Source organism: Lycium barbarum, chromosome 1, assembly GCF_019175385.1.
Source record: "Lycium barbarum isolate Lr01 chromosome 1, ASM1917538v2, whole genome shotgun sequence".
NCBI classification, from domain to species: Eukaryota; Viridiplantae; Streptophyta; class Magnoliopsida; order Solanales; family Solanaceae; genus Lycium; species Lycium barbarum.
The window spans coordinates 11,172,671-11,189,311 of NC_083337.1; the positions used below are offsets into that span (position 1 = coordinate 11,172,671).

Genomic DNA, 16,641 nt, shown 5'->3' on the forward strand with positions numbered 1-16,641 from the left:
AAATGAATTTGTTTATAAAATTCTTGTTACCAACAATGCTTGTGGAAAACTTAATTTGTAATAATGGAATTGTTGAACATGTAGCTAAATATATATAATTGCCCTATAAAATTATTTCACTTTCCGTAGCAAATGAAGAAACATTTTAGCTATAATTTTATATATTTCATGGCTAAAGATATAGATTCTGAGCTACAATATAAAAATGTTTGTGGCAAATACTTCAAATCATAGCTATGAATTTCTTGATTCGTAACTAAATATGAGTACTATTGCCACGAGATTAGACTATAAAAATAGCCACAAATTTTGAGTTTGCGTGGCAAATAAATTAAATATTTTGCTACAATACAATACCTTGTGACTACATTATGAAGATTGCTACAACTTTTGTTTGTCGTGGCAAAAGAATAAAATCACTTGCTATAAGTAAATTTTTTGTGACAGAAGCTATTTCCCATTACAGCTACAACACAAAAAAAATCGGTAGCAATAAGTAATAGTCCTTAGCCACGGACCATGTAAAGTTTGTAGCTAACTTTTAGCTACGCTATATTTTGCTACGAATGCTACGGAACAAAAAATCGTGGCTAAAGTGTTTAGCCACGAATTTTTTTATAATTAGCTACAATGTACTTCATAGCTATAGATACACAATGTTGTAGTGAACATTCATCATCAAAACACCACAGTGAGTTGCATGCATGCACCTAACAAAAACTAGAAATGATTCTAATAAACGACAAGATATTACTTATTCATCTATTTTAAAGCCCTTCTATTTTCCGGTGTATCTGAAACTCGATCATATTTTGCGTAAAAGCAAGTTAACACCGAGTTGGGGTTGAAGGGTGAGTATAGGAAAAGGAGCATGAGCATAAGATGGTGAGATCTCGAAGGAGAAGCGTTGTAGGATCATCGCTATCGCCATTTTTGCTTCCATCAATGCTAGATGTTGTCCTAAGCAAATTCGAGGACCCGAACTGAAGGGGAAGAATGAAGCTAATTGACCTTTTGTTGCTTTTGCTACACCTTCTGAAAACCTATCTGGTTTAAATTCATTTGCATCTTCACCCCAAATCTCAGTATCATGGTGAACTAAGATTATTGGTAGAACAAGTTCCACCCCAGCTGGTAAGGTTACATCTCCTAGCTTTGTCACCTCATCAATCTTTCGCACCATCGTCATTGCAGGGGGGTATAGCCTTAAAACCTCATATAGAATCATGGTTACCTGAAAGAAATCATTTATAAACTTTCATTCCCCCTACTTCTATAGTAAATAATATAGGCAAAATACCTAAAAATCATCTTAAACTTTGCGTGTTTTATTCAAATTCCTCTTAAACTATGTCTGATCCTAATTACCATTCTGTATTTGACTATTTATAGTAATTGTTACCCCCCTCAAACAATATCCATTATAGAAAAGTCAAGTATAGGGGATTATTAATTAGGAGCAGTTGTTGTTTAAGGGATAACGATCATATAAGAAAGCCAAGTACTGACATTAATTAGAATCAAGTATAGTTTAAAAAAAAATCTAAATAAAACGCGTCAAATTTGGGAAGGTCTTTAGATATTCTACCGTTATAAAATACACTAGAAAATATTAGGGAATAAGGCATAACTTACAATTTTTAGGTGGTTCAATGTGTCAAAATCCAGGATATTGTTCCCAAGGACCTCTTGTCGAGCACGAGTTTGCCAATCCTTATGCTTAGCAAGCATAACCATTGTAAAAGAAAGTAAGTTTGAAGTTGTCTCTTGGCCCGCAAAATACAATAGCTTGCACTCTTCAATCAACTCTTCAATGGTGATCCCGGGCTCGGGCTGGCGCCCGGCCCCGGCCTGATTTAATTTGCTGTTTTCAAATTTCTGAATTTCTCTCAAGTTAGATTCCATGAGTATGCCTAGCAAGTCATCATCATTTCGAGCTTCTCCTAGTTTTATCCTTTTGTTGAGGATTCCCTTCATAAGCTCACGAACTTCAGTGTGAATTTGTTTCATTCTCTTGTTCGTTTTAGTTGGCAAAAACCTAATCATATGAAAAACAAATGTGTTTACATTTATGATTTCATAAAATTAAAACAGAATACCTAAAGACCTTGATCCTTAAATTTGGTGTGTTTTATTCATTCCGCTTAAGCTATATTTGGTCCTAATTACTTCCCTGTATTTGACTTTTCTATAATCGTTATCTTCTCAAACAATAATTGGTCCTAATTATCTCATATATTTGACTTTTCTATAATCGTTACCAACTCAAAAGAAAAATGGTAAAAGAAGGAAAATCGGTATATGTATTTTAATGGAGGCATAGAAAAGATATATGGAAAGAGATAAGGAGATAGCCGTTGGAATGACTAAATATAAAAGAAAATGGTATATTAGATTTTTTTTCCACATTAGACTAATATGACATGGCTGTTATTTTATACTCTCACGTGCCAAACATCATTTGAATCACTTGGACTTAGATTATAGAAAGCCAAGTACAAAGGGTAATTAGACAAATTATTGTTTGAGGGGATAATGATTATAAAAAAGAAAAAAAACAAGTACAAATTGAGTAATTAGGACCAGATGTATAATTTAAAAAGATTTGAATAAAACGCGCTAAATTTAAAAGCTCTTTTAGGTATTCTGCCTAAAATAAAATGCTAGGTATGTAGCAGAATTACAACAAATTAAAGACTTACCTCCATCCAGGTATGTAATTTGACTGCAAAATGCTAAATGTAAGTCTGGCTTGTTCAGTTTGGAGTTGGAAGATCCTTTTACCTTCTTCATAGCAACTTCCAAAGGTTGTTCGAGATATTACATCAGCAGATAAATTTCCTAGGTAAGGCCACATATCAACTTCCACCTGCTCATTCTCTGTTACCACTTTCTCTAGTTTTTCTATAATACTGCTGCAACTCTCATAGATGGCTGGTAGCATGTGCTGTGTGCATGGTTATTAATTAACATGTGATTGAAAGAAAATTTAGTCCAGGAATCACAAGTAAATCGATATACGCTTTATGCAAGACTGCTTTAGAAAATCCAAAAAGCACAACAAAAATCTACATAAAGTTCTGCAATATAATGCTGCCAAATAATTCAAACTTAACTTTTGTGCTAAAGACAAATTAACTTGACACTAGTAAATTCTAACATCACCTTTGGGCAGAAGTTTCCAAGCCACACGAAATTTACTAACTATAGAACTTAAACAATCTAAATACAAAAAACCCTTCGAACTTTACTGTACTTTTGGGCGATCGGAAAAATTCGTTCTTAATATTTAAATGTCTCATTCTACCCCAATCAATTTCCTCATATTAATTGTATCTTTGGGCGATCGGCTAATTACCTAATGAATTGATTGCAATATTAACACCATATCTTTATAAGGTTTGCGCATCTTTACTATCAAATTTAAGATGCTTTGGCTACTCTCAAATTTGTAGATATGTAACCTTTGGTATTAATGATATTGTTTAATGTCATTTCAAAATCTAATGTCTTATCATTTTAGGATGTGTTAGCAATCCTAAAATCTTAGATTTAAGAAAATTTCATGACATTAGTCCTTTAATTCAACATCATTCCAAATGAAATTCATCACAATCTAATACCTTATGATTTTGGAATATGTGGGAAATACCTAAACCTTAAATTTAATGAAAATTCCTTGACATTGACATATCAAGTTTGGTGTCATATTCCATTTCAAACTTAGTACTTTATGGTCTTAGAGTGCTTTGGCAACTCCTGAAACCTCATTACATCTCGAAATTTTTTATGACACTAAATTGTTCTCCAATTTATTTTGGTTAGCCCTTTAAGATATTAATCTCAAAGAAACCATCAAATGAAGATTAATAACTTAGACCAAAATAACACACTAAAATTGCATAAACGTATATAGAAATGCAGAATCGGATATGCACATAAACCACACCAAAAGAACATAATGCAGTAAGTGATATGGTATTTTCCACTTTGAACACTCTGTCACCCCCTTAACTTAACCATCCTTTAAAAAAAAAAATTAAAAGAAAATGATCTAAAAAGTTAAGGAGAAAGTGCCGAAAAATTATATCCGGTAAAAAGTATCTTCAATACTTGCTCCAGAAAAGAATGATAATATGGAATATGGTAACAGAAGGAGACACTATAATCCCAACCAAAATATTGGCATTAAAACATTGTAAGCGTTAAGGCTTTACTTAAATCTTACTTTATCCCTTTTATTTTAATCAAGAGAACAAAAAATATGCCTAAACTGTAGAAAAAACTGCAAAGTTTTCCTTCAAAAAATTCCTTTTGGGAAGTCTTCAAATTTTATTGTCGAATACTTAATGATTGTTAAAAGAATCTCAATGATTCATAACGTAAAACGTAGATCACTGCCACATAGCAAAACGATTAGGACTTAGATCTGAATGCAAGTGAAATAGTTTTCCACTTTAAGCATTCTGCCTAACCACAAATTCCTTCTTTATTTCTTTTTAATTATTAAAATAAAATTGGCAGCATACTACTTTGAAGAAACCAGCCTGAAATTACTTCTTTGAGAAGATTAGCAGTGTTAACTGCTTTTGAAAATTGAAAAATACAGTAATTTATTCTATTACCATCCATCAAAAACCAGAATATGTCCCAAAGTATTGAATCATCGAGTCTAACAATTCAACAAGACTGTGCTCGGATACCAGTTGATGAAAAACTTTATACACTCCACACAAGATTGCAAGTAAATCATTAGACAATGACATAAATCTAGAAGATTTGTAAGGGCATTTATCTTGGTTCATAGTTAGAATCGATTGTAGAAAGGAGAGATCTTCCACTACAAGAAAAAATATATGTGGCAACAAAAAAATTTTTGTTGCCATAGATTGATTATTGTTGCAAAAAGTATTTTTGGCAACAAAAAAAATATTTTGTTGCATGAACTTTTCCCAACGGCTGTTATTGCAACAACGTGCAACAACCTTTTTTTTTTGTACAATAATCAATACTATGGAACCAAATTTAAATTCTTTGGCAACAAAAAAATCATTTGCCAACAATAAAACTAAGTTGTTGCCAAATATAAAACTTTTTGTTGCGATATCTATATTTTATTGTAGTGTTCTAAGTCTTGTTACTTTATTTATGGCACTTCTCTTAATGGGCCAGAGAGGAAAAAAATCGGTAACAGACTTAGGGACCACAACCAATATATAATAGCGAGACACCTCTTCGGAAGAGACATAACTTTTCAAAGGTAACCATTCAGAAGAGGTGTAACTCTTCAGTTATGAACCCATTAATTATAACTGAAAAATTATTGAGGTTTCTACGCATACAAAATCCATCCCTTATAATATAAGATTTATATATAGCCCAGGGGCGGAGCCAAGTGTAACCGAGGGGGTTCATCCTTGGCAAAAATTTACAGTGTATATTGAAGGTTAAAATTATTATTTTATGTATATATGGTAGGTGTTGAACCCCTTGGCTTCTTCGTATGTTTATCTCTTCATATTTTTGAACCCCCTTACTGAAAATCCTGGCTCTGCCACTGATATAGCCCATAAAATTAATACTTTATTAGCTCAGAAAAACAGGCTTCTTTAATTGATAGCAATCTATGTAATTATATTAAATATGTGAGTATAATTTTATTAAATATGTGAGTCCACTAAATAGATAATTTCTAACAGTGATATGTCATAGTCCAATTTAGTTACGTTACTTTACAACAATATATATAAAGAAAATGGATAAGGCATTGAAATACACCTAGACTATATTATGACATTGTCGATTACATACTTAAACTATTAGGGGGTTCCTATGAATTATGACCCTCCTCAATTTATTATTTTCGTATTTTTTACCCCCTTCACTAATTATCTAATAAAAAAATAAGTTATGTAGGACGTACAAACACACACTCATTCAAGACTAAAAAACGGGTTATTCAAAGAAAGAATTTGTTTTGGAAATGTGAAAGAAGTATATTTGAGGCAAAGTTTAAGGCAAATTTAGCAACATTGAAGCTACTTGGAGGGGGGCAAAATAGTTGAAGATTTGATGTACTATCCCAAAGATTCATGGTGCGAAGTGTATTTTAGTTTGAGATGAAAAATGAATAAGATGTATTTGCATTTGTTGTGTTTTAGCTTTTTCTTTTTACCAAATAATTAGTAAAGGGGTAAATACTACGAAAAACATAAGTTCAAAGGGGTTATAGGAGACATCTGCACACAGTTTAGGTGTCTAGTTGATAATTTCACTATAATTGTGTAGTTGACAATATCACAATAAAGAAAATGCCTAATTCATTTGGAGTTGGAAGGGTTACCTTCAAGTTGTCCAATTTGAATGCAGGATTGAGAATTCTTCGATGCTTTGCCCACTTTTCACCTTCGTAAAACACAACCCCGCTAACGAGTAGACTTACCAAGGGTTGTGACTTGGGTTTACGGAAGTAGTTGTATTTGAACAAGATTTCCCTTATCAATTCTGGCTCCATTATGTGTACCCTTGGAATTGGCCCATGCCATATGAATGATTTTTTCCCTATAATTGTGAGTTTAAATTTTGGACATCGTCAATATAAAAAAATATATATATTGAAAATAAGATGTGTTACATGGTACAACAGATAAATATGACCTGATGCTCTAAAAATTATTTACTCTGACGGTGCATATTACGAACTCACGCAATAACTTCACTTAAAATAATAGGTAAATCTTCACAGCAATTTTGATATGATAACTTGAGAAGTAAAAGAGTAATCTCCTACAACTAGTTGAATTAATCGATGGTATAACATTCATAGTCTCCAATAAAAGCATAATACAATAAATCAACAGAAATAAGCTCCCGCCTAATATTATTATTAAAGCAAACTATATATAGATATTATTTAATGCTAGTTGATTTCTTTACTAGCCATATACCACGAATCAAATGTGTGTTTTATAAAAATAATTATATGTATATAATTTGATTTTTCGATTTTTTATTTTTTAAAATTGAAAACCAAAATGTTTAAATCCTTAATCTGGAAACCAAAGGGGAAAGAACACCAATGCTCCCTGCACACAAAATAATTACCCTTCCTTGCCCCCTTTACTTTCATACACCCAAAACTATTTACCCTTCTTACCCATTGAAGCTTTTGTAGGTAATTGTCTTTTTTTTATTTTTTTATTTCTCTACTTCTTATCTTCTTCTCTTTTTTTTCGATTTTTTTCCTTTTCCCCTTTTTTGTTCATTTATTTCTTTCCCAAATCATACTATTTTTATTTTCTTTTTCACCATAATTTGATTTCATATTTGATTCTAGCTCCTTTATTTTTATTTTTTTTCTCTATATTTTTAATTTCTTGTTTCTGTTTAATTTCATCTATTTCTTTTCTTTTTATTTTTTTTATCTCCATAATCTAATTTCATTCACGTTTTTTGTTAGTTTTTTTTTTTTTTATTTCTGGTGAGTTTTATTTATTTTTTCTCTTTTTTTAATTTCATTTTTTTCAAATTATGTTTTTCTTCAGTTCCTGTTTTTTTTTTTTCATAATCTAATTCTACTATTTGTCCTTTATTTTTATTTTTTATATCAATAAGAAGGATAAATGATATATATATATATATATATATATTTATTTATTTATTTTTCTATATCTCAAAAAACAACATATTTTAGCATATAGTATATCAAATCAGTAGCAGTTGAAGTATACTATTGCAGTATACTATGATACACACGTGGTATACACCATATACTAACATGGTAAGATAGGGGACTGTCAGTTCATTCCTTCAAGAAAAACACTCAGTCCTCTATGATACCCACATGGTATATCATATACTGACATGGTTCATGCAGAACTGACAATCCATTCCTTCAAGAACATATTGAGTTCTCTATGATACCAACCTCGTATATCATATACTAACAAGGTATCGTAGATAGCAGATTCATTTCAACACTGCTCAATCCTCTATGATGCCCACGCAGTATATTCATCTACTGTTAGGGTATCATAGAGGACCGGTTCATTTCTTCAACAAAAAAAAAGCACTCCTCTGTCCTATATGATAACACACGGTATATTCATCTACTGCTAGGGTATCATACAGGACTGGTTCATTTCTTCAAAAAAAAAAAAAACTCTTCGGTCCTCTATGATACCCACACGGTATATTCATATACTGCAGTGTATCATAGAGGACTGGTTCATTTCTTCGAAAAACAACGCATCGGTCCTCTATGATACCCACACGGTATATTCATATACTGCCAGGGTATCATAGAGTACTGACTCATTTCTTCGGAAAAAAATACCCCTCGGTCCTCTATGATACCCACACGGTGTATTCATATACTGCCAGGGTATCATAGAAGACTGGTTCATTTATTCGGAAAAAAAACTCCCCAGTCCTCTATGATACCCACACGGTTTAATCATATACTGTCAGGGTATCATAGAGGACTGATTCATTTCATCGAAAAAAAAAAACATTCCTCGATCATCTATGATACCCACACAGTATATTCATTTATTGCCAGGGTATCGTAGATGACTGATTCATTGCTCCGGAAAATACTTTTTAATCTTTTTATTAAAGTCTAATTATTTAAATTTTATATTTTTATTAGTCTAAAACTAATTAGCTAATATTTTTACCTTATATCTTATTGATTCAGATGGGTTTTGAGTTTGCAGATATATTTTGTTGCCTTTTTCTTTGTATTTTGTTGACTTACCTTTCTCGAGAAAAGGACCAAAATCATCCATAATGTTTGGGTTTGGATCAAAATCATACATATTCTTTCACATGGTGCACTAATAGTACATTATGTTTGCATAAGTGGTGCACTTTTAGTCACAATCCCAAATAAATTTAACGGAAAAGAACAAAAATGCCCCTGAACTTTTAGAAAAGGTATAAAAATACCCTTTATTCATCTATTTTGCTAAAACTACCCCTCAATTACACTTTTTGGCTCATTTATTCCCCTTGACTAACGGACAACACTAATTTTTTTATTTTTTTTTAAAAATAAATTGCACATGACATTTTATTACTGAAAAATTGATTTATTCTTTTAAAAAAAAATCTGAAAAATCGTTATTTGTAGAATAAGGAAAAATAATTTTTCAACATCCATTTCTTTAAAAAAACAAATGTAGTAAGCCTTTTATATATATATATATATATATATATATATATATATATATATATATATATATATATATATATATATAACAGAATTGGATTTTCATTAAAACATGTGGAATTTTTTTAAGTTTGGAAAAAAAAAATTAACGGGTGGAAACCCCATTTTTTTTTTAGAAAATTCAATTTTTAAATCTGAAAAACTGATTGTTTTTTTAAGTAAAATGTGCAAAACTAATACTCCATAATTTTCTTCTAGATTTAAAAAAAGATAGTTTTCTGATTTTTTTTTTAAACACAGTTTTTCCATAAAAAAATTAAATTTTTCAGATTTTTATAAAAATCCAATTTTTCACATTTTGAAAAGAAAAAAAATTAGTGTTGTCCGTTAGTCAAGGTTTAACTCGTTAAAAAAAAGTTTTCCAAATTTAAAAAAATTCCAAGGTTTCAGATTTCTTTTTAAAAGAATAAATCAATTTTTCAGTAATAAAATGTCATGTGCAATTGTTTTTTTTTTTTTTTTTAAATTAGTGTTGTCCGTTAGTCAAGGGGAATAAATGAGCCAAAAAGTTGAATTGAGGGGTAGTTTTAGCAAAATAGATGAATAAAAGGTATTTTTATACCTTTTCTAAAAGTTCAGGGGCATTTTTGTTCTTTTCCGTTAAATTTATTTGGGATTGTGACTAAAAGTGCATCACTTATGCAAACATAATGTACTATTAGTGCACCATGTGAAAGAATATGTATGATTTTGATCTAAACCCAAACATTATGGATGATTTTGGTCCTTTTCTCTACCTTTCTCTTTTCATTGTCGAAACTTTTGGGTGCTCTGCACTTTATTATTTAATAAAATATATCACACTAAGCAAATGCTTAGTGGTTCTAACAAAAAAAAAAAAAGCAAAAGACAAAAAAAAAAAAAGTTTGGTTCGAAAGCACTTGAAGTGCACCATATTTCGGCGCCGAAATTCAACAAAAAGAGTTTAAGGGTAATTTTAATATTTTACTTTTAAATCAATATTAGCAAGTTGATTTTTGTAAAACAAATTATAAAAAAGTAGATTCCTATTTTAGATAAAAGTATTATTTTTATTTGCAAAAGAAAAAATTATAAGAATATATTTTCTCTTAATTTATATTTTAATAAATAACTAGTGACTTTAGGATTTTTTTAAAATATTTCTTGTTGTAGTCTAATTACTTAATTTTTTTTATATTCTTGTTAATCTAAAAAGGGTAGCTAATATTTTGGTCTTTGTATTTTATTTTTATCTTTGAAAAGAAAGATTAAAAGATTAGAAAAAATAAGCAGAAAAAAACAAAATAAAGAAAAGACAAAATAAAAATAAAAATTAGACTCTACTAGTACGAAAGCATCAGCTAGCAACATCAATAGGCAAACTCGTAGAAGGGGGGTACACGGGTTTTTATTTTCAGCCGTGTGGGTAATTTTGTAATTAAATTCTATGGGGGCATGGATGGATAAATACTTTGCTTTTTATGGGTATTTTATGTTGTTTCCCAAAAACCAAATAGCAAAACAAAATCAGTTCAATTTTATTTTTCGGTTTAATCGGACTAATGCAAACCCTTAAAAGAAATAACCCGAATGGACGATAAACACAAACATTTTGTTTTTTTTAATAGTGAGAGGTCTAGAAGCATGCAGTTGTAATAACCGTTTTTGTCTTTTTGCAACCATGAAGGACCACCATACTTTTTTGTTTTGTCTTGTAACTAATAATGAGATCATGTCTCTCTCATTCTTTTTGTTGAGTTACCGATTTTAGTGTCCCTTTACCATATGCACACCCCTTTCTAGAAGATATGCATCTGTTTATTTCTCAACAAACCAAAGACTAATAGCCTGTTTGGCTAATCATATAAAATCAGATTATTTTAAAAAATATTTTTTAAAATAACGATTTGTGTTTGGTTAATTAATGTAAAAAATACTTTTGAGCAACAGTTAGTGTTTGGTTAAGTTTTTTAAAAATATTTTTAAGTGTTTTTTTTAAAAGTATTTTTGAGCAAAAACTATTTTTTTAGCTTCTGATACTTCCTAAAAATACTCATTTTCTTCAAAAACTTAACCAAACATCTCATCACTTTTTAAAAATAAGCACTTATTACAAAAAATAAAAACTTTTAGAGAAAAATAAATCTGGTCAAACAAGCTATAAGATAGGGAAAATAAAGAGAGAGAGAGGAGAGTGATTCTAACACGCAGGGAGATATTGCAATTTTATGAATGTGAGGACGAGCGAACTTCCGTAATTGAACAAACATCCTTTCCTTTTGTCTTATACACACAAAAGGATTACCTTCACTTGTTACTTCTTGGAATGAAAAGGTCACCCGCATCCACCAAGATAAAGACGAGATATTTGGGGTGATTATTTAAACTTTCATCTTCGATTCTCACTTTGTAATTTTCTTCCTAATTTTTCCCTTTTCCTACCCTCAATTAGAAGAAATGAGAGACAAGAAAACAAGTAGATGATAGCCACTGTTCATTTGGGCGGTGTTTGATCGAGTTGATTAAGAAACTAGATTTTGCTTATCACATACAAAAGGTTAAGTTTAAATTTTTAAACATGCCATGACATTTCTATAGATATGTCATAACATTATAACTTTAAAAACATCTCATTAAAATTAGGATATAATCAGTGTTAGAATTTGTCCTCAATTTCCTAGCTGCCTTATTTTGATTTTACCATATTTAGTTGTATTTTATTTCAAAAACGTTTTCTTAACTCTTCCACATCTATTCTTTTCTTGGACGAGAGATTTTGCACTTCTATTTTTCTTTCTCACACAACAACACAATAACATCTGTAATGTTGTCACCAGTGGCGGATCTAATGTAGAAGCTATGGATTCACATGAATTCACTAGTTTTTATTCAAATCCGACTAAATATTTATAGATAATTGATTATGAACTCAATTATTATTATATAAAATATTTAACTTGAGACCATAAACTTCATATTCTGGATTCGCTTCTAGTAGTCACTAAAAGAGTCTTATTTAATTTAGAGAGAAATTTTTCTTCTATGATTTTTATATTTCTTTTATATTAGTTTCTCATATGTAGGCCAATTGGCCAAAATATATTAAATTTATTAATAGTATATCTGTTTGTTAGTTTTCTCATATGTAGGCCAATTGGCTAAATTATATTAAATTTATTAATAGTATAATATTTCTCTTTGGTTCTGACTTATATCGCTCAAGATTTATAATTGTTAACTTTCGCTGACATCCTATTATTTCGAATCCCAACAATCTAATGTTTAGATATAGAATAGTGTCATTGTTTTCAACATATTAAAAAGGAAAGTGTCATATTAAATGAAACGAAGGGAGTAGTAACATTCAAAAATAGAGACATACTCCCTCTGTTTATCTTTATTTGTCCATGTTTGACTTGACACACCCCTTAAGAAGCAATAAATGAAATAAGTAAAACTGGACATATATTTTTAATATAGTGGACAAATAAAGTGAATAGAGGGACCAGTAATTTGATAAATCCAAGAGTAAAGGAATAAAAAAGTACTGTACCATATTTCTGAATGATATGGTGATGAAATGGCACCACACGAGGCAAGATATCGTCAGTGAGACTTATAGGTTTGGAGAATGCATCAGCGTTCATCCTGTTCATATCTTTCAAGTCTCCATGCCATAGCCTGTAATTGTTGCCCTTGAAACCTTGTTTTCTCAGCCATTTTTCTAGCTTCTTTGGCCTCAACCAAACATACTCCAAGATCCTCCATGCAACCCATGTTAAAATAATTACCAAACCTATGATCATTACCATTGGATTATTCTTCATTCTATCTTCACTATAACAAGTACTAGAGAGAGTTGCCTAAGAAAGGATGATGCTAAGGATATGAGAGAGTAGTGGGCACAATTTATAGATGATGCGAAGGATATTAGAGAGCGGGTGTTTGACTAAACAATTATAAGCTCTGTCTTATAAGCATCTTTTGTCTTATTCACGCATTTGGTAAACACTTAATGTTGGAAATCTTATAAAAAATACTTCATCACGAACACGTGTAGGGACTTTTCTTTTTCACGAACACTTGTAGGGACTTCCCTTCATCACGAACACTTGTAGGAACTTCGTCTAAGCTTGAAGAAAATACTTGATCACGAACAATTGTAGAGAATTCTTTGTAGCTTGAGGCATGCCAATGACACTGTCCTTAAGGATATTTCACCCGGTATGAGTGTATCCCCCAGGATTCAACAAGCTCTTTTAGTACAAACTAGGAGCCAGAATCTAACAAAGATTTATCTCATAAAAACCCAACAATACAAAATGAGAAGAAGTAGTTTTCCCTATGTTTTTTCTTTCCTACTAATGAAAACAACTTTTAGTATACATAGATTGAAATAGGGACCTGATATTATGGATAGAATAAAGATGACTGAAGGCCATTCAAATGGTCAAAATACATTTTCCTTCAATACAATCAATATTCTGAATATAATATAGTAAAAGCCAATAATGGCAATTCATAATGGTCTGTTGCCATTGCAACGTTAGGATAGAATTATTATATATCATAAAGTGTCATCAAGTGACCAAATTAAACACAATAATACCGTTTGGCAATGGCAAATTTATTCAACATGAATTCTGCCATTAAGGCTAATAAAATAGAATCAAGTCTTTTGCATTAAAGTCAACAAGAACATTAAAAATATTCTTTTTATTTTTGAGATATTAAATAGAAAATAATATTTTTCTAACACTTAAAAGCTAGTCAAATTGTCTTGTCACATGTTTGGTAAACACTTAAGTGCTTATAAGCCAAAAAACCAACTTATTATTTTTTATTTGACCAAGATATTTACTATTTATCCTTAATATTTTTTTTATTTCTCAAAATACTTTTTTCAAAACAAACCACTAACACCCTATCCTTTCCATATCTATCGTTCATCCTTCTCCTTGTAAAGATACTTTTAAATTTATATACAATATTTTGTAAAAAATTAAGAATATTTTAGTCATTTTATCGAAAGAACAACTTATCAACACTTTTTTGCCAAATGTCTCGAGTACTATTTATCATTCGCTTTGTCTCAATTTATGTGGCACAATTGAAATTTCGAGATTCAAACTTCTAAATTTTGACCGTGAATTCGGACATAGAAGCTTTAAGTTTTTGAATAAAATTTACGTATTGAAAATTACGTAAAAAGTACTGTAAATCACAATAATTAACAACTTAAAATATTTAAAAGACATATAAAGAAATTTCGGTCAAAGAAAAAATTTGAGTGACTTTCGAAATTCCAACCGTGTCACATAAATTGAGATGTAGAGAGAGTATCAGCTTCAACACTGTTATCCAATTACATAAATATTTATTTTATAAATAATTTCAACACTTAAAAAATACTTATGAACACATAATGCTTATAAGCTATTTACAATTAGCTAATTCAAACGGCTCATATGTCTAGGGGAAAAGATATACTTACGTAAACTAGTTTAGTCCTCCCTCTGCCCCATAATAAGTGTCACCTTAGCCAAAAAAAATTGTCTCATAATAAGTGTCATCTTAGGAAATCAAGACATAAATTGACTAGTTTTTCTAATTCTACCCTTAGATAAAAACTGACAAGTTAAAGTAACATCTAAATGATGATTGGAAAAGCCACATAGTAACTTGATTTTGTTGGATTCCCAATTAATGTCAAAATGTTTACTACTTGTGCATGCTCTAAGTAAGAGGAAAAAGTAATATATTTTTATTATATAGGGATAATTTAGTAACCTTCACAATGCATTATTAGTTTCTTAATATGCGTGCTTTTGGTTAAGGTGACACTTATTATGGGACGGAGAAAGTATGAGTTTAAAAAAGTTGGGACAAATAGTGCGGTACGCGTCATATACAGGATAAGTGATCCAGTTAGATTGTTAGAGCTTGTGTCATCCATCATAAGATTGGAATGTTGTTGTCATTTACTTCAATAAATCTTACGACTGCCATTCATTTATAAGTGGAAAGAAATGAGTCCGGAATCGAAATGGTGCAGTAAATAAATTTTTTAACAGAAATGGGGTGCAAATTAATCTAAAGCTAATTAGATGTCATTTGTAAGGTCCCGTAAGTTTGTACTACGAGGTTTCACAAAATTCGACGTAAAGGTCTTTTTAAGTCAATTAGTCTCCCGTTATGGCATCTTAGGAGTGTCAAGAGAGGTTACAGACTGATACCATACCACATTTTTATAATAATGAGCACACCAGGTGTGTTAGAGTGCCTAAGAAGAGCTATAGCACAAAGTTGGTTTGGAAGCTACGACACGGGCTAGTATCTCAAATGACCTCGTACAAGGTCCAACTTCAAACAAGCATACCTCCCAGAATATTAAGTATTTTGTGGTGACTAACTACCAAATTAATTAAAGGTCTTCGAGTCTAGTTTCGAACGCATCAAACCGTTCGTCATTTGAATTTTAATTCCTACAAGAAGATATGATCATTTTACTAGTAAAAGATAGTAAACCAGACCGATGCCGGTCCCTGACATGATATGTGGTCCGCATATCCAATATGTCTTCGGCATTTCAACCCAAATTTTTGCCCCAGAATTGTCAACCTTTCCATTTCAATATGCTGCACACATATGTGAGATGTTTTAGAAGTCGAGCCTCACTTCTTTTCCTTCATTTTTAGATGACCCAAAGCTCTTTTTTACTCCTATGTCCTGTACCACGTCCTCCACCGCCCAAGGATAATGCTAAGGATATGAGAGAGTAGTGGGCAGAGGCCGATGGAGCACTATAACTTGGGGTTCAATTGAATCCCAAACTTTAGATGCGGGGTATAAATTTATGTGTAAAAATTTACTAAAATTACAATAAATAGTAGATATGAACTCATAACTTTAGAAATATAATGGTTCAATGCTAAAAAATTTAAAAGATTGAGCCTCTAGAGATTAAATCCTAGATCCGCCTCTGGTAGTGGGCACGGTTTAAAGATTCCAATAGGGTTATATGTCTCGGAGAAAAAGATATACTCCCTCCATCCCAAATTAAATAGATTTGGTCTAAAAATATTATATATCAAATCATTTGACCAAATCCAAATCCAAACCCGAAGCCGAGCCGAGCGACGACGATGACGCGAGGGGAAATTCTCTTCTCAACTCTTTAAGAGCTAGAAGAAGTGTCTCTCTATATAAGCACATAACAAATGCTTTCCCTCACCTATGTGGGACAAAGTGCCTTTAAACAAATGAAATTCAAACAAATTTCATTTCCTCCATTTCTCATTCACAACACTTCATTTTAAAGCCCGACCACTTAATGGGTCTTTAAAGCCGAACAATATCGTTATAGAGAATGGTTGTTATAGAGAGGTCTGTTATAGAGAGGTATAATTGATAATATTTATAAGATATACTCCATCTGTCCGAAACGA

The 16,641-nt window shown here is 31.0% G+C and overlaps 1 protein-coding gene across 1 annotated transcript; it reads right to left on the minus strand.

The window, feature by feature from the left end:
• Positions 1–570: 570 nt before the first annotated feature.
• Positions 571–13,127, minus strand: LOC132631781 (cytochrome P450 CYP72A219-like). The gene is made up of 5 exons (XM_060347488.1): positions 12,747–13,127; positions 6,344–6,561; positions 2,703–2,947; positions 1,636–2,038; positions 571–1,234 (listed from the first exon to the last, which is right to left on the minus strand). Exons 1-5 carry the CDS (start codon positions 13,018–13,020, stop codon positions 806–808), a joined length of 1,569 nt encoding a protein of 522 aa, XP_060203471.1. The 5' UTR covers positions 13,021–13,127; the 3' UTR covers positions 571–805.
• Between the last annotated feature and the right edge of the window lie 3,514 nt (positions 13,128–16,641).

Coding starts and splice junctions, on each gene's coding strand:
- LOC132631781 (XM_060347488.1), bottom strand. CDS start 13,020: ATGAAGAATAATCCAATGGTAATGATCATAGGTTTGGTAATTATTTTA. Junction 2,948..6,343: donor TCAAATTGGACAACTTGAAG/GTAACCCTTCCA, acceptor CCATGCACACAG/CACATGCTACCAGCCATCTA. Junction 2,039..2,702: donor AATTACATACCTGGATGGAG/GTAAGTCTTTAA, acceptor TCATATGATTAG/GTTTTTGCCAACTAAAACGA.